The sequence below is a fragment of the Neofelis nebulosa genome, chromosome 6 (genome assembly GCF_028018385.1).
Source record: "Neofelis nebulosa isolate mNeoNeb1 chromosome 6, mNeoNeb1.pri, whole genome shotgun sequence".
Lineage (NCBI taxonomy): Eukaryota > Metazoa > Chordata > Mammalia > Carnivora > Felidae > Neofelis > Neofelis nebulosa.
Window position 1 is genome coordinate 155,903,313 of NC_080787.1, and position 22,105 is coordinate 155,925,417.

The 22,105-nt window shown below is 41.0% G+C and overlaps 1 protein-coding gene and 1 long non-coding RNA gene across 2 annotated transcripts; both read right to left on the reverse strand.

The window, feature by feature from the left end:
* Window positions 1–2,168: 2,168 nt before the first annotated feature.
* PSMB1 (proteasome 20S subunit beta 1) lies at window positions 2,169–20,740 on the reverse strand. Its single transcript, XM_058735968.1, has 6 exons — window positions 20,570–20,740; window positions 16,467–16,574; window positions 12,427–12,508; window positions 10,006–10,135; window positions 3,470–3,576; window positions 2,169–2,462 (listed from the first exon to the last, which is right to left on the reverse strand). Exons 1-6 carry the CDS (start codon window positions 20,680–20,682, stop codon window positions 2,277–2,279), a joined length of 726 nt encoding a protein of 241 aa, XP_058591951.1. The 5' UTR covers window positions 20,683–20,740; the 3' UTR covers window positions 2,169–2,276.
* LOC131515223 (uncharacterized) lies at window positions 13,273–16,033 on the reverse strand. The gene is made up of 2 exons (XR_009263527.1): window positions 14,809–16,033; window positions 13,273–14,572 (listed from the first exon to the last, which is right to left on the reverse strand). It is a non-coding gene; the product is annotated as an uncharacterized LOC131515223 (long non-coding RNA).
* Window positions 20,741–22,105: the final 1,365 nt, after the last annotated feature.

The following is a 22,105-nucleotide window of genomic DNA, read 5'->3' on the forward strand; positions in this document are numbered from 1 at the left end:
GGTCCATATTCCTTTCAAGTAGGCTTGCAGTCGGCCTCATAGCCTGTTTTTAATTTCTGCAATTCGAGAAAACATGCTTGTGTATGACACATGAAGGCATGAGTGGCACCTGCTGGTCACAGGCTTAGCTCTGAGCCAGGACAACCCCACTGGGCAGTTCCGTTGAGCAGACTTTGGAAAAATATTTCTGCCCTTTCTCATCATTAAACAAAAAACATATATACAACATTCCAATTCAGTGTGTGTGAATCAAGTCACAGTTAACACATACAAAGAGTAATAAGCACTGTTTTCCCACAATTCCTAACATTTTCTGATTTTCAACCCTTTCATTCTGTGCAGCAGGCAGAAATGTGAATCTGACGTATGAAGGGAAGTCTTGACGTAATGGCAGCTTTTTAACCAGAAACTTAAAGCCTGGCTAACTATAAATTAAACTCTAATCTACCAAAGTGCTAAAAGGCTGCCTTTTTCAGGCGACGTATTGTGGTTAAATGATCTATAAAAGCCACCCAAACAACTAGAGTTAGCTCTGGAAGGACCCACGTGCCAGCATGTTCTGGACAAGGTAGTATTAACTGCAGCCTCCTTCAAACACAGGCCTTCAAAGGAGACCACATTCAAGGTGTAGAGAATTACTAGGTTAAAATAATTCATACCGGAAGGTCAGAAAAAGACATCATGAATTTGGAAAACTTCCCCAGAAAACTTTGGAGGTGAGGATCTTATACAAAGTTCCAGGCACACAAATCTATATAATTTTAAATAGTGGAAAGTTGAATCCCAATATCAATGGGACATCCTTTGAAACAAAAAATAAAATACAACTAGTTTATATAATTGTAATGATTAATGTTATATTAACTTGGCTAGATCACAGGGTGCCAGATATTCTGCTAAGTATTTTGGGGTGTCTGTGGGGACTTTTGGGTGAGATTAGCATTTACACTGGTACACTGAGTACAGCCGGCTGCCCTTCCCAGCATGGACGTGATCCAATCTGCTGAAGCCATGAACAGAAAAGGTACAAGAATCTGCTCTCTGCCCAAACGCTGAGCTGGAACAGCCGTCTTCCCGGTCCTTGGAGGCAGGGCCCCATACCACCGCCTCTCCTGGGTCTTCAGCTTGCAGGTGGCAGATCAACAGACTTCTCAGCAAATGTTAAAATATGTTATCTCATAGGAGTTTTTGATAAGTCCAGTTCTGAACAGGAGGCCAACAGGAAAATCCTGTTGTTAATATGCCACAAAACCAATGACACCCCCTAGGTTACACCATATCATCGGACTTGTTCACACCAAAGAAACTGCTCCAGCATTACATGTAATGGAGATAAAATGTATTTTATATTAGCTCTATCAAGATTTAGGTCTCAGATTTAACATTTTTTAAATGTTTATTTTGAGAGACAGCACAAGCAGGGCAGGGGCAGAAAGAGGGAGAGCATCACAAGCAGGCTCCGCATTGTCAGCACAGAGCCCGACGTGGGGCTCAATCCCAGGAACTGGGAGATCATGACCTGAACTCAAACCAAGAGTCAGACGCTCAACTGGCTCGACAGAGCCACTCAGGCGCCCTTCGGATTTAATATTCTTAAAGTGTTTATAAAAATTCTTCCTGATTACTGGCTAAAGCTCATTTAAGGGGCTATTTACTTTTGTAATTTTCTTCTATGCTGGTTGATTTGCAGATTTTTCTCCCAGTCATTTCAGACTGTTTAACATCCCCAGGGAATATCTTAAGATCTTCCATTTCCCTTTACATTCATTAATAAAACTGATAAAAGCAGTGGTTTAAAGGTAATCTACCCTTTAAAGAAAGCTGGGTGGACTTTATAATCAATTAGATAGGCTGGCCATCACGCAATGATAAGCTGATCAAAACAGTCATCTTTTCCAGATTAATTTCTTGCTCATAAATATAAGGAAAAAGTGACATGACCTGTTTGGGCACCTGTCTGGCTCAGTCGGGGAAATGTACAACTCTTGATCTTGGGGTCGTGAGCTTAAGCCCCATGCTGGACACAGAGCTTACTTAAAAAACTTTTTTTTTTTTTTAATCAAAAAAAAAAATAATAATAATTAAAATACAAAAATAGCTCTGGAAGACAGAAAAATATGAGAAGAATGAAGAAAAGGAAAGGAAAACGAAATTATACTTTCTAGATCTGTCCTGCTTAGAATAATTACTTCAGGTTTTATTTAATACATCAGTCCAATAGTTCCAAGATACAAAATTAACCAGTTGTGAAGTGATTAATGATAACAGCACATAAATCAATCCTTCCTCAGGGGAACGGTCTCCTCCCTGATGCCCTCCTTGGTCACGATGCAGATTTTGAGTGCATCCCCAGTGTACACGTCCCTCTCTGCCGCTGAAATGAAGACATCTTTCACAAGCCGCATGGCTCTGTCCAAGGACAGTGGGACATGCTCCACATTCTGCATGTTCTTAAAACCAACCTGGTGGGACAGGAAACTTGAATGAGGCATCACGTGACAGTACAAAGGTGGTTCAAGCCTCCCCAGTGCCTTCACGTATCTAAGGATTCATCATGAATACATCACATACATTTAAAATCTCTCTCAACTGAAATGCTTCCAGACCTGGCTAAATTATACATTCCTAAAACCTGACAAATGTTCACTGAGACAAAGCTGCTGCTCCTGAGAAGCACACATCACCTAGAGAGGTGGACATATGAAAGCAGAGTACCATTATACAATGTGCTACCACTAAGAAAAACAAAAAAGAGCCACGAGAATCCCTAACAGCCATAACTAAGTCTCCCTGAAGGGAGAGGCTTCGTCAGAAGACACACTTGGGTACAGAGTGTGAAGGATAAACCAGAGTCAGAGAGGAGTAACACTCCAGATCCAGGGTGTGCTACGCCCAAAGGCCTGGTGACAGGACAGGCACACCACACCAAAGGTCTAGGTGGAAGTGGAGTGACGGGTGATGAGGAGGATAAGTAATATGCACGAGTAACTGTACACACATATTTCAGAAACACAAAGAAGTAAGCTTGGCGGCAGAAAGGATGATGGGAAATACAGGCCTGATTTCAGGCAACGATAAGAGGAAAGGGGGCAAATTAAAAATGTACTTGGGAGTTAGAATATAAAATTAGGTGACAAACAAATGGTGGATATGGGGAAAAAGATATTTGCAAGTGCTTCAGGTAAGGTGGCAAGAGGAGAACTGAAAACATGGTCGACCGTTGTAGACACAGGAGACCTGGAAGTCACGATATCAGGGGAAGACACTACAGAGTAGGTGAGAGGCCACAAGAGAGCCAGCAGAACACAGAGAGACAAGAAGGTCTGGGTAGGGCAAATCAGCCCACCAAAAACAACAGCGATGCACAAGAAACCCTTGATTTCTCCACTCTCCTGAGCCGGTGAATAGGAGAACTCAGAGGAAGGCACTTTGTGTTAACGTCACAGCAACACGGATGCAGTCTCCTTACCTGGTTGTCAAGCAGGGGCTGTAGCATGGCACTTGCTGAGCCTCCGGCCTTGAAGGAGTCTCTCTGGTAGGACCCTACTGGGTCAAAGCTGTACACAGCTCCCTTCCCTGAAAGAATAAAACAGTTTCCATAAGGATGCACCCTGACTACCATCCCAAATCACGGTAAAAATAGATCCAGTGTGACACAAAGTGTGACACAAAACGGACTATGAACTTAGCTACAATTTCAGTCATATTCACTGTTAACCCAGCAGTCTGCTCGCCTCCACTCACAAGGGAGTCAGAGGTACACCTGCCCACTCTGGTCCCTTATGGTGTGTTTGCCACCTGGAGCTTCAGGCTCTCGTCAAGCTGACATCGCCAATTACCACCCAGTGGATCCCAATATGTACGTGGTCTCAACAGGCACACTGGTTAGCAGTCATAGGTCCTGCTCTGAGTTCTGCACCAAGCTCCTCACCACATTCCTAAAAAATGCTATTGTCGTTCTAGCATAGACCGGAGTTTATTTTTTTTTTTTTTTAATTTTTTTTTTCAACGTTTTTAATTTATTTTTGGGACAGAGAGAGACAGAGCATGAACGGGGGAGGGGCAGAGAGAGAGGGAGACACAGAATCGGAAACAGGCTCCAGGCTCCGAGCCATCAGCCCAGAGCCTGACGCGGGGCTCGAACTCACGGACCGCGAGATCGTGACCTGGCTGAAGTCGGACGCTTAACCGACTGCGCCACCCAGGCGCCCCTAGACCGGAGTTTAAAATTCTACTACTGTTGAATGCGAACAGTCACAAGGAAAACTTACTGTGTGTTTTTAAACAGTAAGCACCTTTAGCATCAACACCATAAAAAAACTGATTTAATACAGGAAAATTTTCAGAAAAACACAAATGCCACATGCAAAAAGTTAGTTCTGCCTAAAACATAAACATTGCTTTGTACTACCAGAGTTAAGAATCACTTTTGCAAACAAAACACAACACCAGAGTTTGAATGTACCCATTCTTTTTTTTTTTTTTAATATATATATTTATTTTTGAGAGACAGACACAGAGTGCAAGAGGGGGAGGGGCAGACAGAGAGGGAGACATGGAATCCGAAGCAGGTTCCAGGCTCTGAGCCCAATGCGGGGCTCGAACTCACAAACCACAAGATCATGACTTGAGCTGAAGTAGGATGCTTAACCAACTGAGGGACCCAGGCGCCCCTGAATTTACCCATTCTTAACAACAGTTGCAGAGTACTATCAGTGTAAGGATCAATGGGCCTCACAGGCTCTCCTGAAGCGTGCATAAATTGCTATGCCTTTTTAAAGAGCAATCTGGCAAGAGAATCTATCAAAATATAAAGCATGCACCCAATGACCCAGTAACAATCTAACTTGTAGAACAGGATATACCCCTAAGAAGGCTTATTCTGTCTCTCTTAAAAGAGCAAAAATTTCTAAGCAACCTAAAATCCATTAGCAAAAACAGGTATGGAAGAGGAAGATGGGACTGGGGACATAACCGCAAGACAATGTAAAATGAATAACTCTATAATGTATATAACAGAATCCTATTTCCTATTATAGGCATAAAAAAAAGCAATAAAAAAAAGCATATAACATATTTGTATAAGCACACAAACAAGTATGGCAAGATAAACTGAAAACTGTAGTTATCTTCGTGCGACTGAAGGCAAGAAAAGAAAGGAATCACTTATATGCTTAGGTACTGAATCTGTTACAAAGCACACGTGTCACCGTAATTTTTTTTAAGGCCTTTTAAAAACAGCTATGTTTTAGGGGCGCCTGGGTGCCGCAGTCGGTTAAGCGTCCGACTTCAGCCAGGTCACGATCTCGCGGTCCGTGAGTTCGAGCCCCGCGTCAGGCTCTGGGCTGATGGCTCGGAGCCTGGAGCCTGTTTCCGATTCTGTGTCTCCCTCTCTCTCTGCCCCTGCCCCGTTCATGCTTTGTCTCTCTCTGTCCCAAAAATAAATAAAAAACGTTGAAAAAAAAAAAATTAAAAAAAAAAAAACAGCTATGTTTTGGGGGTGCCTGGGTGGCTCAGTTAGCTGAGTGTCTGACTCTTGGTTTCAGCTCTCAGGTCATGATCCCAGGCTCATGGGATCAAGCCCTGCATCGGGCTCCATGATGATCATGCGGCCTGCTTGAGATTCTCCCTCCCTCCCTCCTTCTCTCCCTCCCTCCATCTCTCTCTGCCTCTCCTCTCCCCTGCTCGCCAGTGCACACACTCTGTCAAATAAAAAAAACAAAAAATTCCCTGTGTTTTGGGTGTGAAAAATCATGGATCATTTGACGAGGTATGACTTTAAAGTGATATAACTGATCTCTAAAACACATTACGCCAGAACCGAAGCACCTCAGTAGCTCACCTGGGAGATGTGGGGTAAGGACAGTCTTCTTCCTACCCATGGACATCTGCCACCCGTAGCTCTGTGTAGTTTTTCTGTTGCACAATTACTTACAATTCTCTGCTGAGAAGGCAGCATGTAAGGTGCTGAAGTCACTCAGGAGACCCCCAGGTTAAGTGTTTTTGTTGGAAGCAAGCTTGGGACAAGATTGCGATCACAGTGGGCAGTTCACTAACTTCAACACACAAAGAAAGGGACAGGAAGTACAAAGCCAAAAAAGAAGAACAATCTCTCTCAGAAGGCCAACAGGCCACAAGTAAAACAAGGCCCAAAAATTTCAACTAAAGGCAGAACCAAATTCAGAAAAACCATACGCCACAGAGTTGAGAAATACAAGAGCAGAATAAGTCGAAGACCAGAGTTTCAAAGACCTTCCCACTTAGCAAAGGCAAAAGAGACTTTTGTAACACGAGAGCAGAATGGCATGAATCTTATCTGTAGGGTGCTTTTCCTCACCAAAATAATTCTTTAAAAAAGCACCATGGCTTCAATGTAAAAAAATAAAGTCAAAACAAGTGCTAGAAAGAAAACCTTGGATGGGGGAGTCTAACAAAGTAGGACACTCAATGCCACAAAGAAAAGACCAACAGATTGGACCATACGAACTTCAGAAAATGCTGCACAGGTAGACAACCCCCAAAATGTAAGAGACAAAGAACATTCTTGGGAGGCATCCACCACCACGGATATTACAGAGTTGACACAGTTAGATGGCATGCTTATAAATAATTTTTTAAAAAGACTAACCTGCAAATAAGGAAATAAGCAAAGGTTAATACACAGGTCAGTCTCCAAAGAAGAAAAGCAAAGATCAAAAAACACAAATAAATGCCCAACTTCAGCACACAAAAATTACATATAAATTAAAATAATAAAATATTTATTGGGTAAAGATCTTTAAGAGTAGTAAGGATGCCCAAAGAACCCCAGGTACTCATGCCCCTGCTGCCAGAAGGGTCCACTGGTGGTCTTTTCCGAAGGGCAAACTAGTGATGGCATCAAAATGCCAAAAATATATATCCTCTGACCCAGACACACAACTTCTGAGAATTTTTTCCAGGGAAGTACACACGGTTGAAAAAGTATACAAATATATGCTAATTTGGATGTAAGTTTAAAAAAATAAAATTTAAAACAAAGAAAAGAAAAAGTATACAAAACTGTATGTACAAAGGCATTCATCACATTGCTTAGATTAAGGAAACTGGAAACCACCTAAATGACCTGCAGAGGACTGGGAGGCAAACTGCAGTGTAGCTGTACCCTATGTAAGTCACTGAGTCATTACGCATCTTTATTCACTAGCATAAAACGATCTCCATGACAATACATCCAACATAAAGATGCATACACCATATTCTACTTGTAAGGTGCACAAACATGTATGACTACCAAGATACCTGTAAGCAGGTTTACTGGAAGTTTAGTTGTAATTAACTCTAAATATAGGCTTTGAGGGGATAACTACTTTCATTTTTGTCTCTTCCAGTACTATTTGAAACTTCTGCAACTACTATTGTTTTTGTTACAGAAAAACTAAAGCCATTACTACTTTTGGGTGGAAAAATTTTTAAAGTATGACTGCAACTAGAGAGTTAAAGGCACAGAGGTCCAAGAAGACAGCTACTCGCCTGGCTATCCTGAAGGGCAGCTGTTCGATCCAGTGTCCTGAAGGGTAACTATTGATCCCACTGTCCTAATTTAGCCGTTGACCCCAGTGTCCTCAAGGACAGCCAATGACCCAACTACCCTAAAGGTCTCACTAAAGAATACTGCTCTCCAAGTCTCCACCTCCACAAAAAAGAAAAACTGGAAACAAGGTCCCAGGTACCCTGGACTTGGGGACACCTGGCATATGTGCAGTCTGGGTACAGGGCAGTAAATGGAAAACTGACAGGCCAATACCACCCTTTACTCAGATTTTGGCCTACCATTCTTCAATAAGAATGAATGGCCAAAAATCAACAGAAATTTGAAGGAAGCCTCCAACATAGAAAACAGAAGTCAAAAATAAAATGAAAAAAAATTAATCCGATAAAATGGGGAGATCACAAGAAAATATCAAGGGGAGTACATCTAATGAGAACATACTTAGAGAAAAAAAATAAGGAAGCCAGAGAATTGGAAAAGTTCTTGGAAATTAATGACAGCAGAAGTAAGAATGTAGTACAGGAAAAAATCTAAACCTGAGGAAATCTTCAGAGAAGAAAAAGACAAAGAGATGGACAATATGCCAGGGAAGAATTATAATAAAATAGAAGATCACAATCCAGGTGATTGTCGAGACAGTGGGGAAGTGAACAGGAGAAGACACAAATAGGGAAAAGATCTTGTACAAAGGGTATCACTATAAAATTGCAGAACACCAGAATAAAAGCAAAGTCTCAAAACAAGTTCTCCGGATTTCTTTTTCCAGAAATCTCTTGAGAGATACACGCCACCAAAGCAAGGAAATAAACCAAGAAAACAGGAAAGCATGGTAAAAGCTAAAGTGTCTTGGGGGAACAGACAAAAAAGACTGCTTTACTACACAAATTCCTCTAAGAAGTGAAAATAAATTTAAAGGACAATCAAAGCAGACAAGATTATAAAAGACAGAAATGCCTGACAATACCACCAAAACATCAGAGAACAGGGCTTTGAACTCGAGAAACAGATCCAACCCAAACCTTAGCTTTGCCCTTCAGTAGATGTGAGCGTTCCCAAATTAGCCTCTGACTCTCAGTAAAACTCAAAGGACATTGTCTGGCATGCAATGATTCAATGATAGCTATGACTAATGTTGCTAAAACCTGAATTTATTGATCTGACATTCAAGTCAGACATAATTTAGGTGAAAAAAAAGTGTCCAGCAAGCTGGGCTAGGCAAGCTAATCTGTGGCTAGAATTTAATTAACTTGTTAAGGGGAATGAATTTTTTTTTTTTAATTTTTTTTTTTTCAACGTTTTTTATTTATTTTTTTTGGGACAGAGAGAGACAGAGCATGAACGGGGGAGGGGCAGAGAGAGAGGGAGACACAGAATCGGAAACAGGCTCCAGGCTCCGAGCCATCAGCCCAGAGCCTGACGCGGGGCTCGAACTCACGGACCGCGAGATCGTGACCTGGCTGAAGTCGGACGCTTAACCGACTGCGCCACCCAGGCACCCCAAGGGGAATGAATTTTTATTGGCTGTTTCTATGCTTTATATTCTGTCTTACTTTCAAGGAAGGCTGAAAGACTCGAAATAAATTGTCACCCTAATTTGTCTACATCTAAACCATGGTGGGTAAAATGACCAGAGTGCTCTCAGGGGCCATTTATGTGGGCAGCTGTTAAGACAGAGGGAAAACAAAGGAAGAGCCCATGGAACAGAAGGGACAGGAGTAAAAAGTGGGGAGAGTAGGAGAGGAGCCCAACTCCCTACTATCCAGAAAGTTTTCCTCTCTGTAGAGATATTTCAATACGTTGTTCTCAGCCAAACATCTCTAGAACTTCTTTCTTCAATGGACTACTGTAAATGGTGGCACAGATCTGTCCTGAGAGATAGTATAGCATCTGGTTGTTGGAAGCAACCGAAAGTCAATCCAAATGAAACCTGGTGAAAACCATCCGTGTCCCTGCTTCGTAATACAGCTTTAGATCAAAAACAGGATGGACATGTCAAGTAACGAGACTGATTTTCTTAGGCCCTCCTGGTCTGACTGACAGAAAATCAAAGAGGTGTTTCAGATTGTTCTGAAAACACTGCTGGAAATGCATACATTTCTTTTAAGGCATCAGTTTTAACAACTTAAGTCAAATACATTTGTTATGTAGAATCATAAGGTCAAGCTCCTCCAAGTCAGATTTTTTCCACAGGATTAAAATGCTAATTATCTACTACTGAACTCCTGCAAGATATTCAGTAAACAGTAAAGGAACAGCATGCCTAACAGTCATTACTAGAGTTTTAGTACACAACCTGTGGTGTGTCTTTGGATCATTTCTTTATTCCCCTTTAAGCTTCAGTTCCTTATTGCTTTAATTAACAGAAAATAAAAGTGTTGGGCAAGATGTTATTTATTATTCTTTTCAACTCTAGAGGGAAACATACATATCTAAAAAATGCCACCCCCCTTCATTTTCCAGAACGAGAATTCTACCTTCTTCATCCAGTCCCCCGATGATGTTGTAAACATAGTATGGAAAGAAGCGCCTTGAATAGAGGATTGTAGACAACATTGCAGCAATCGCCCCCGTAGTCATGGTCTTGTTATTGGAATGTTTATACATCTGCAATTATTAATGAAAGTAACAGGCATGGAGAGGCAGAATATATTACAGACTTGAACAAGGAATTGTAAATTAAAGGATGAATGCAAATCTTGGTGAAACGATGTCTATTTCTTTCAAGATCACACAAACATACTAAGACAAAATAATAATTTATTGTATCATGCCATTTTGGGGGCTATAAAAATTAAGGGAAAGAATGTTAAATTTTCCTCAGTTGTCTGATTTAAAGACTCTATTCTCCATGCCATCCATATCTCAGGAACTGCTAATTCAAGAGCAAATGCACACATAATATGTTTATACAGTGACCTGGGAGGGTGTTTTAAATCCGGCTCTCCTTTACTCTGCCTCTAGACCAGGGTCAGCAAACTGTACAGTCCATGGACAAAATCCAGCCCAACAACTGTTTCTGTAAATAAAGCTCTATTAAAACATATTTTTTCATTACATATTATCTATACATCCTCGTGCATTACAACAGCAGAGCTGATAGTTACCACAGATATCAAATGGCCCATAAAGCTGAAAATAATTACTATCTGGCCCTTTACAGGTAAAATTTGCTGACCTTTGATCAGACCCAGATAGAAGTCCTTCTCTTTGCAAAGGAGGTATCTATGAGAACAGAAGACATGAGGGCAGGACCCTTACTCTGCATGATTCTAGTACAGGGAAGTGGTCCTGCTCCTTAAAGCATCTATAGTGGAGACCAGAAGTATCCAAAACAAACCTTTTAGTGATTTTGAATCCTAGCTTTATTCACTCTTAGGGAATCCTAAATTATCCAATAGAGAAATTCTACAAAAATTTCAAACATAAAATGAGTTCACCAATTTATCAGCCACATAGCAAACATCTCCAAAGATTTACCTAAGAACACAGACCAAAATAACAATAGCTAAATACGGAAGATTAGAAAAAAATCTTCATTTCATTTCAAAATCAAGCATCAACAGTATAATCACTGCATCATTTATGTAATAACACATGAAAGAGAAATTTCAAGGATTGTGTAATTAAGGTGAATTCCCTGCTCCTTGTTATACTTTGTTAACACAACACTATTCTGCTGGTCTGTGTACTTTTGTACTGTAAGTTCCATCTGCAAAATATGCACCAGGAATAGAATAAATATGTCAATAAATGTAAGTCAATAAAACTTTCAATGTAAAGAATTTAAATAGTATTAACAATTGATCAATACCAAATGAAATCATTTCTGTATTTTACTGAACAATTTTGAAATTATTCCAGAACAGGTATCTGTTAAATTTATTACATACTCCAATACCTAGGACATCATTCGTAAGTGTATACAATTTCAAGTGTTATTCACTAATAGGCAAACATAGAACGTGACCACCTCTGGTAACTTCTTCATGTACCAGGTTGGCCTTACCAACTACATAAAATTATGACACATAACCTACAAAATTAAATCCTACACCGGCCCTGCATTTTTGCCAGCTAAGAAGAGTTTGTATTTACTGGTTATTATTACAGATAAAATCCATTTTAATATGGTTTAAATTACTCCTATCCTGCTCTCCTTGAAATTATTTGTTACATGCTGTTTAATATACACGGGCCATAATAAAAATCAAGACGTGCCTTTACTTTTATTAAGAGTCAGTACTCCTCTGTTCCTCACACCTCCCCATCTCGCACAGGAGACATGGAGGCAGTGACAGTGTCAGCCCCTTTACAAACTGCAGAACAGGCTGGTTTGCCTCATTCCTCACTTCCTCCTCATACCACCCTTTTCAGCTCTTCTGCCCCCATCTATTCTATGCCCAAACTTCCTCAGCTGGCTGTCAACTAAAGCCTACTAAGGTGTTAGGTGGCGATAGCTTAGGTTGTGCCTCTCATCCAAACTCCTGACTTATCTATTTCTATTCCTGCCCGTGCATCCTGTCAACTAAGAGTCCAATGCGTGAACGAGGGAGAGCACGTCAGTTGATGGTGTTCCAAACCAAGCACCTGTCTAAAAGCTTGCCTCCTCCACAGAATTTTTGTTTTTGAAGGAAGATTATCTTCAGAAGAAACCCTGACCAGGCTATCTCCATAAGGGTAGAGAACCCTTTATACTGTACAGAGATTTTAAATACCCTGCAGTTTCACATTACGCTACTTTAATGTGGCTATCATTTCATTAACAGTATCATTTCACTTCTAGAACAGGTTATGGTTTCACCTGCTAACTTACAGCTTCTCCAGCTATTCTGAGTGACAATCTAATAAATCATTACTAACTTTCTAAAGTGCAGACATGTAACAAAAGTATCTACCTTTAGTCTTGCTTCAATAATCTTTGTCAGGGTAAGACAGTCTCCATGAAACCCGCTGCATCCAATGACTGTTTTGTCTGTTCTGTAAAGAGCACATTTCAGGAAACTGGGCTGGTTAGATAGTAAAGTAAAACATGTCTTCAGCAATTTTAAATATAAAACCCCTATTCCCGTTATTCACCAAATGGTAACAGGACTAGTTAGCCCTCTGTTGCGCCGGGAGGGCAGTGTCATCATTTCATACCTAAATAAATTATAGGTGAATCAAAGACTTCCAGAAAAATTAAAGTATGAATTGCCTAAAGAAGACATAGGTGATACAATCTTCAGTTGACAGCCACCTATTTAAATATGATACAACCCAATGCTTTCACAGAAAAATTTCATAAATTTCGTCAAATTAAAACTTTTATAGAGAAAAATGATAAAGTAAAAAAAAAAAAAAAAATTGTAGTAGATATGACCAAAGTCTTATATTAACTTCCTTTATCTAAAAGGGTTCCTACAGGGGCATCTAGGTGGCTCAGTCGGTTAGCATTCAACTCTTGATTTCAGCTCAGGTCATGATTTCACGGTTGTTAGGATGAAACCCCACATGGGGCTCTGCACTGCCGGTGTGGAGTGTGTCTGGGATTCTCTCTCCCTCCCTCTGCCCCTTCCCTGCTCGCGCGCACTTGCTCTCTCACTCTCTCAAAATAAATAAACACTTAAAAAATGAAATAAAATGGCTCCTACAAACATCAAAAGCATTAACACAGTGCATCATGGGATATAATGTACAGCATGGTGACTATAGTTAATAACATTGCATCGAATTTTTTTAACTTTTTTAAAAGTTTATTTTGAGAGAGAGAGAGAGATCAGGAGAAGAGCAGAGAGAGGAGGAGAAAGAGAATCCCAAGCAGGCTTCACACGGTCAGTGCTCAAACTGACAAATCGTGAGATCATGAACAGAGCAGAAATCAAGGGTCAGATGCTTAACTGACTGAGCCACCCAGGCGCCCAACATTGTACTGAATATTTTAAAGTTGCTGAGAATAGATCTTAAAAGTTCTCAAGACAAGAAAAGATTCTGTAATAAATATGGGGACAGATGTTAACTGGACTTATGGTGGTGCAACATACACAAATATGTAATCATGTTGTACACCTGAAACCACTGTTACATGTCAATTATATCTCAAAAAAAAACCTCGCAATGGAAAGATTGGTAAAGTTATAGGAGTCATATAAAGAAAGACGCAAGTCACCATAAATGTATGAAAAGAGCCTTCATGTCATTCACAAATCCAAATCTACACAGGTGATGATTTCAACCTGTTAATAAGACCTAGGAAAATGGGTACTCCCCCGTTTTTAATGTTTATTTTTGAGAGAGAGACAATGCAGGCAAGGGGCAGAGAAAGAGAGAGACAGAGGATCTGAAGCAGTCTCTGTGCCGACAGCAGACAGCTGGATGTGGAGCTTGAACCCACAAACCGTGAGATTATGACCTGAGCCAAAGTCGCATGCCCAACCAACTGAGCCACCCAGGCACTGAAAATGGGTACTCTTAATAACTGGGCAAAAATATACATCAATTTAACTTTTTAGAAGGGCCATTTGGCAGTATCCAGTAAAAATTTAGGTGAATGTCACTTTTATGCAATAATTCCATTGCTATAAATTCATCCCATCAATCTACTCACATAAGTTGGCAAAGATATACTATAGGCTTACTTGTGAAGTATACATAATATACTACAGGCTTTCTTGTGTAGTTACATATTATGTTAATGGCTCTCCAAAACAAAACAAACAAAAAACAATTTAATGCCCACCACTGGGGAAGTGATTCAATTTTGGTATATCCATACAAATTCAACCAGGTCTCAAAAATTCCTAAATCTTAGTATCAATCCATAAGGAAACCTACACCAGTCTCATCAAGAAACATAGGAGAAATCACATGATAAACTCTTCCTTTCAGATATTTATGAGGGATTCATACAAACCATATCTGTCCAACTAGAGGGACCAATGACACCTCTGGGGGCATCAACATTTCCTGATCTATCCCTACAATCAACCTCACTGCACTCAGTTAAAGAGCTCCAAGCTCCCATAAAGCTATACTGCCTTTACTAACAAGATGGGTTTGGGGCGCCTGGGTGGCGCAGTCGGTTAAGCGTCCGACTTCAGCCAGGTCACGATCTCGCGGTCCGTGAGTTCGAGCCTCGCGTCAGGCTCTGGGCTGATGGCTCAGAGCCTGGAGCCTGCTTCCGATTCTGTGTCTCCCTCTCTCTCTGTCCCTCCCCGTTCATGCTCTGTCTCTCTCTGTCCCAAAAAATAAAATAAACGTTGAAAAAAAAAAAAAAAAAAAAAAAGATGGGTTAATAATACCAATAGGGTAGGACAAAATCTTAGAGCTTCAAGATGCTTTTCCCAAATCTTCACATACATCAAAGGAAGGGGTGTTTGCATGCAAAGAATAAAGTTAAATGTAGAGTCTCAAACAGGTGGGAAAGAGGCAAGTTTGGCTCTAAGTCAGCCCACAGGGTATGGGATTAAGTGCAGACAGGCAGTTTTAGCTCTATGTATGATTTAAGGCTAAAGACGGATGACAGGGAGACATATGAAATCACTAATGTTGTATCTATCTATACACCTAAAGTACTGCATAAAAAGGAAAAAAAAACCCAGGTATTCCCTTCAGTAGCACACACACTAAAACAGAACATTACAAAGATGAACAGAACCTTGCAAGAGAATGGTATTTGTAAAGTTATGTTCTTAAATTTTATCTGTGACATTTACTACTTTCAAATTATAAAACATCTTAGAAGAAAAAAGATAGCATGGATGCACTATGAATTAAATATCAAAAGATGGAAGAAGAATACAGGAAGAGAACTGGGAAGATGAAAACCGGTATTGATTGTTCTTTAGGTAGGGTGTGCGCTAGCCCTGGACCCAGGAAAGAAGCCAGAGTCCTCTTTACCTACTTCTTATAGCACAAGGCCCTGTCCAAGGTACCCAAATCCCATCAATCCATTCCTGTTACAATTCAGGCTTAAGAGGCTCTTGTGGCCTAATTTAGGAATTAACCACCAACTGTAACAGTTCCCAAAAATGTCAAATACAAACTACTGGTTGTCAGTGCATATGACTTCACTTTTATGTTTTAGAAAAAATATACCTGGTCCTTAAGACAGTGGCTCACAGATATAACTGCTTAGGATATGGCTAAATTAAACATTTCAGGTTAAAAAAAAAGTGGGAGATTTTAAAAAACATGTAATGGATTAACAGAAAAATACAAAGCTGTGTGATAAAATATTTACAATATTATAAATATTTTATAGATATTTTATAAATAAATAAAGCATTATAGTAAAATGCTAATAATAAAAGCGATGTAGGGGCACCCGGGTGGCTTAGTCGGTTAAGTGTCCAACGTCGGTTCAGGTCATAATCTCGCAATCTGTGAGTTTGAGCCTCACATCCGGCTCTGTGCTGACAGCTCATAGCCTGGAGCCTGCCTCGGTTTCTGTGTCTCCCTCTCTCTTTCTGCCCCTCCCTGCTCATACTGTCTCTCTCTCAATAGTAAACAAACATTAAAATTTTTTTTAAAGGGGCGCCTGGGTGGCTCAGTCGGTTGAGCGCCGACTTCAGCTCAGGTCACGATCTCGCGGTCCGTGAGTTCGAGCCCCGCATCGGGCCCTTGTGCTGACAGCTCAGAGCCCGGAGCCTGTTTCGATTCTGTGTCTCCCTCTCTCTGACCCTCCCCCATTCATGCTCTGTCTCTCTCTGTCTCAAAAATAAATAAACGTTAAAAAAAAAAAAAATTAAAAAAAAAATTTTTTTAATTTTTTTTAAAAACACTGCATATCATATTAGGGAATACTAATTTAGAAAACTGTTTTCTAACAAAAATGCAAACTAAGCTCCAAACAGGCAATCTAAAAACTCATGAAACAAACTGTTTAGAAGTGGAATCTCTTACAGCAATAAATCATCACAAGGTGCCAGGAAGTATGTCCTTAGAAATATTTACTTACAGTCTGTAACACTTGGGGCTGTCCCTGGTGTGAATTGAATATCCTTCACTCAATCGAGTGTCAGAAGCCACAATTGAAAAATCTTCTCCAGCGATTGCCAATACAGTCCTGGGGGGGGGGGGGTGGGACACAAAAATTAGTGAATACTTGCGAATGGTAATACTACCTCTCTAGAGGAGAGCTCTTCATAGCACATATTGGACAAAACCCACTAGATTTGAGCAAGAGCAGGACTCAGAAGAAAGTTGAAAGATCAGTGGGAAAGAATCCCTGGCTATAAGTCGTCTAGGAAAAAAAATTTAAGTACTCCCTAAAAAATAACACGAGCCTAAGTCAAAGCGTAGGTCACTTCGCAGAAGGTAACAGAAAAACCACTGAATTATCATAACATCATCAAAAAATTAAATACCCACTTGTGCAAGGTACTGATATCACAAAACAGGGCCATGAGGATCAGGTGTAGACAGTGGTGCCACACCAAAAGCTCTCTGAGCTCAAAGGGCTTGATGCTTTTCATTTTTTATCCAAGTCCTTATTTAGTATCTACCACTCAGTGGACACCCACATATCTGTTGGAAATGAATGAACAAAGAACAAACTTTCTCTTTTGTGGCTGTATGATTTATGATTCAGTTTACTGAAGAGGCTAGAGCATGAACTCCCAAAGCAGTCTGTCCAGTTCTAATTCTGGATCTCTCACTTATTAGATACGACACTGCGGGTAAGCTGTTCAACTTCCCAAAGCATCAATGTCCTTGTATAGATCAGAGATCGTAACAGTAACTACCTTACTAGGATTCTGCAAGAATTAAGTTAATAATTACAAAGCCCTTTTACTAGTACCTGAAACATAACTGGTCCTCTAGTGTTAGCTATGATCGCTATGGCATAGATATATGAGGCAGTAGATTGTGACCACTGAGAACCTGGGCTCTGGAGTTACTGGAGACCTGTCCTTGCCACTTCCTAGCTCTGTGACCTCAGACAAATTACCCAAGTTCGAGTTGTTGGTAGTAACAGTTCCTGTGTTACAGGATGACTGAGTCAAATGACACAGATCACATAAACCACCTAGCACAGTGCCTCACAGAACATAAGCACTGAGAAAATGTTATCCATTATTTTTACTGAGGTGGGATCTGCACTGAAGTTCTGAAGTACAAAAGGATGGCATTTCAGGTAACGTGGACAATGAATAAAGGGAAACAGGTAATAATACAAATAAACATTCAAACAACTTACTAAGGTGTTCTGTGTGAACTAGTGGAGGAACATAAGGCTTATGTGAGGGACATGGGTCTGACTTTAGAAAATCCCAAATGCCAAACTAAAGATTTTGGAATGAGAACAGTTACATTTGCAAAGTGGAATGAAGTTTTAAGAAGCCACTGTGACAGGGGCGCCTTGGTGGCTTAGCTGGTTAAGCGTGCGACTTCAGCTCAGGTCATGATCTCTCAATCAGTGGGTTCAAGCCCCACATGAGGCTCTGTGCTGAGAGCTGAGAGCCTGGAGCCTGCTTCAGATTCTGTGTCTCCCTCTCTCTCTCTGACCCTCCCCTGCTCACACTCTCTCAAAAATAAGTAAAACATTAAAAAAATTTTTAATAAAAAAAAGAAGCGACGGTGACAATAACATAGTACGTGAAAGGGGATGAAAGCACTGCTCCAATAAGACTAATGCAATAGCAATAGAAGGGCGCCTGGTGGCTCAGTTGATTGTCAGACTTTTGATTTTGGCTCAGGTTCGTGCGGGTTCGTGAGTTTGGGCCCTGAGTCGGGCTCTGTGCTGACATCACGGAGCCTGCTGGCGATTCTCTGTCTGCCCCACACCCCCTCGTGCTCTCTCTCATGCAAGCTCTCTCGAAATAAAACAAACAAACAAAAAATATGGTGCTTGTTAAAAAAAAAAAGGCTAATGCAGTAAAAAGGCAGCAGTGGTACCGGAAGAAGTGGGGATACTGAGGAAACACACAAATTGTACATGGTTTTTCTAACTACCAATATGCGACAGAAGTGGGAAGAGCAATTGTGACATCCAAGATTTTAAACTTGGTGGAGCAGCACAATGGCATAATTATGAGCATAAAGAAGGAAAGGTAACTGAGAGGAATAATTAGCTAGCTTTTTGTTTTAGTATCTTGAGTTTTGGTAACAGGAAAAAATTCAGGTAGAAATGTTTCATTTAAGAAGCCAGAAAGGAGGAACTCATGAGAGGTAAAACTAGAGAAACAGATTTGGGAATTATCCTTCTGCAAATGAGATGCGAGTGCTAATAATGGGATTGAACTGCATTTAACGAGACAGTAGAAAAAGGACATGGAACTAAGCCTTGTTCTGCCAAAGCAAAGGCTGCCCATGAGCCAGCAGCAACAGGCGCTACAGAAAAAGAAGACTGAAGAAAGGTAACTTAATCACAAGGTTACTAATGTTTAAAGCAGTAATGGCTGAAATTGGATTACAAGGGGTTAAAGAGTAATGAGTACTCTACACACTGGAGAGTCATTCTTACAACTGCCTCACGATGTGCCTCCCATCTTGGGACGTAACTACTTCGTTATCACAGAAAGCGTTTAGAAGTGCAATGGTAAAAGCATACATAAAATCAGTGGCCAACGACGAGCTATGGATTCAAGTCCTGGCTCAACTGCACACCAGCTTTATGACCAGAGCAATGACAAGAGGCCTGGCTCATTTGTAAAAATGGAGCTAATACCACCTAACTCTCCGTTATCCTGAGAATTAAAAAAGAGAACTGCCTGCAGTATACAAAATGCTTTTCTACGGATTCTCCCTCTAAACTATGACTAGCTAAGAAAGAGAATGAAATCTGGGCTCAAGAAGTCGAAACACCACACTGTTCAAACACCACACTGTCCTTCAGTGGCAGAAACGAGGCTAAAATTGGAGACTTCCACTCTCTTTCCAACATATTTCAAAAGTCTGCATTAAAGTTTCAAATCCAGGGGCGCCTGGGTGGCGCAGTCGGTTAAGCGTCCGACTTCAGCCAGGTCACGATCTCGCGGTCCGTGAGTTCGAGCCCCGCGTCAGGCTCTGGGCCCATGGCTCAGAGCCTGGAGCCTGCTTCCGATTCTGTGTCTCCCTCTCTCTCTGCCCCTCCCCCGTTCATGCTCTGTCTCTCTCTGTCCCAAAAAAAAATAAATAAAAAAAAGTTGAAAAAAAAAAAAAAAGTTTCAAATCCATAAAGACATGATTAATTAATATGGTCCAAGAACCGTCTGTTTGTTCAAATCGGGTGTGTGTACATAGTTGGTAACCTACAACCACTGCTTCAATTTACACCTCTTCATTGTTATCAAGTCCTAAACGCAGGGTCCTTCCACATTGCTAGTAACACTTTCAGCGTACAATGAAGGAAAAGTACTAAAGATAAAGCTAATTTTAAAAACACAACTTGAAGGTAACATGCAAGAGTACACATATTAAAGGGTCCCTCTTCTGACTTTTTTCCCCCTGAACTTAAGCTTAAACTTAAAAAAATATTTTAAAACTGTAAAATATAATATTCATATAAGGGAGTGCATAAACACATGTGAAGATTCACAAATGGTTACACATCAATAAGCCTAGTGTTGCCGGGGCTGGAAACTCCATCCCATAGTCCAAACAGGTTCTTAACAAGCTCTCATCTACGAAACTAAGTCTAGTCAACCAACGCTGCCTTCCATTTAAAACAACAGAAAACGATTAAGCTGTTTGATTAGAACCATCAACTGCAGACACAACCGTGCATCCAACGACAGTGGCCAACCAATCCTAACTTTTTAACATCAGGCGCTAAACCTGTCGCCTCGCCTTTGACATGCGAAACCTATTTAGGCCTTAAGAGGTTAGGCCCATTTTTAAACCTCTTTCGTAGCAGAGCCCAGGTTTCAGTTTCTATCTTCTGTCTTACTGCAACAAAGAGCAGGCTATGCACAAGTGACCGGCCTGCAAGGTGAAGCACTTAAGGCCAAAGCTGCCCCTCCGCAACCCATGGAGAGGGAGGCCTGCGGTCGGCGGGGAACGCGGGCTCGGCCGCGACTCCCAAAGCTTCAGCAGGCACGAAAGCGGTGGGGATTGAAAGGTCGGCTCTCTGGTCTTTACCCTCCGTTGAAAGCGTAGGGCGAAAAGCGCATCTCCAAAGGGCCGGCGGCGCTGTGGGGCTCCACCGCCAGGTCTCTGCCGGGTCCCCAGCACCCCGCGGCCGTCGACAACATCGCGCTGCTCCGGCTGCTGCTGTCTCACGGCGAGATGGCGCCCAGCCGGACGTCCCGCCGCTTCCGGCTTCTCGCGGCGCCAGCTCTGGCCGCTCTATCTCGCGCCGCTCGTTGGTTGCTCCCGTCGGTAGCCGGGCGCCCCCTATCCCAAGGAGGCGGGACAGATTTTTTTGTTGTTTTCCTTAGAAAGGTTTCTTTCCTAAGAAAACATTAGAATTCGCGCCTGATGGACAAACATTTTAAAGTCTTACCATACAAAAAAAGTTGGCAAAACTGTGGAGTAGCGGAAACTCGAATGCTGTATGGGAGTGTAAGTCGGTGCACCCGAAAAGGGAGTGGCATCGCTTGGCGGATTTGAAGGTGCATACAGCTTATGACCCAGCAACCCCCGGCTGAGCTGTATATCGTCCTCGCCAGAAGACAAGTACAAAAATGTTCTTGTGGCATTCAGTGTTCTTCATGGTTCCAAATTGGAAATGAGCCAAATGTCCATAAACAGCAGAGTGCATAAACCAATTGAGGGTTATGTCACAACAAAACAAAGAAACAAACAAAAAACCAAAAAAACTAACCAATTGCAACGAGAGGAAAGATACAGCAACGTGGATGAGACTTAGAAGGTTGAGCAAAAGAAAATATGTTACATAACTTATGAGTACACAGTGAGTAGGAAGAACCTGTTTGACTGGACTATGGGATGGAGTTTCCAGCCCCGGCAACACTAGGCTTATTGATGTGTAACCATTTGTGAATCTTCACATGTATTTATGCACTCCCTTATATGAATATTATATTTTACAGTTTTAAAATATTTTTTTAAAAAAACAGGCAAACAAGCAATTGGTTCTTTTAGGATGGACCACCTGTTATATGCGTGCAGTTTGGGAACCACAGAAGATTTTTGAAAAGCACTTGCTTAATTAAAAATTTCCCCAAGTTTTATTGTAAACATAGGATAAAACAGGATTTTCTTTGATGGTTATGGACATAAAAGTATTACACTTATTTAGATTCTGTCCTGGATCCAAAAACTTATATAATACATTTCCCGTCCTCATGGCAACGACAGCCTTACTGATTATATAAAGTACAGCTGACCCTTGAACAACACAGGTTTGAACTGCATGGGTCCACTTATACTCAGATTGTTTTTGATACAGTTTAGTACTGTAAATGTATTTTCTCTCATTATTTTCTTAATAACATTTTCTTTTCTTAATTATAAGAAATACAACATATAATTATAAGAATACAACATATAATACATATAACATATAAAATGTGTTGACTTTTATGTTATCAGCAAAGCTTCCAGTCAACAGAAGCCCGAACAGAGTCAAAAGTTATGTGTGGATTTTCATCTATGTGGAGGTTGGCGCTTCTAACCCCTGTGTTGTTCAAGGGCTAAGAGTACAAAGGAAGC

Coding starts and splice junctions, on each gene's coding strand:
- PSMB1 (XM_058735968.1), bottom strand. CDS start 20,682: ATGTTGTCGACGGCCGCGGGGTGCTGGGGACCCGGCAGAGACCTGGCG. Junction 16,575..20,569: donor CCCTACGCTTTCAACGGAGG/GTAAAGACCAGA, acceptor CCCCCCCCCCAG/GACTGTATTGGCAATCGCTG. Junction 3,577..10,005: donor CGGGGGACTGGATGAAGAAG/GTAGAATTCTCG, acceptor TTATTCTTTCAG/GGAAGGGAGCTGTGTACAGC.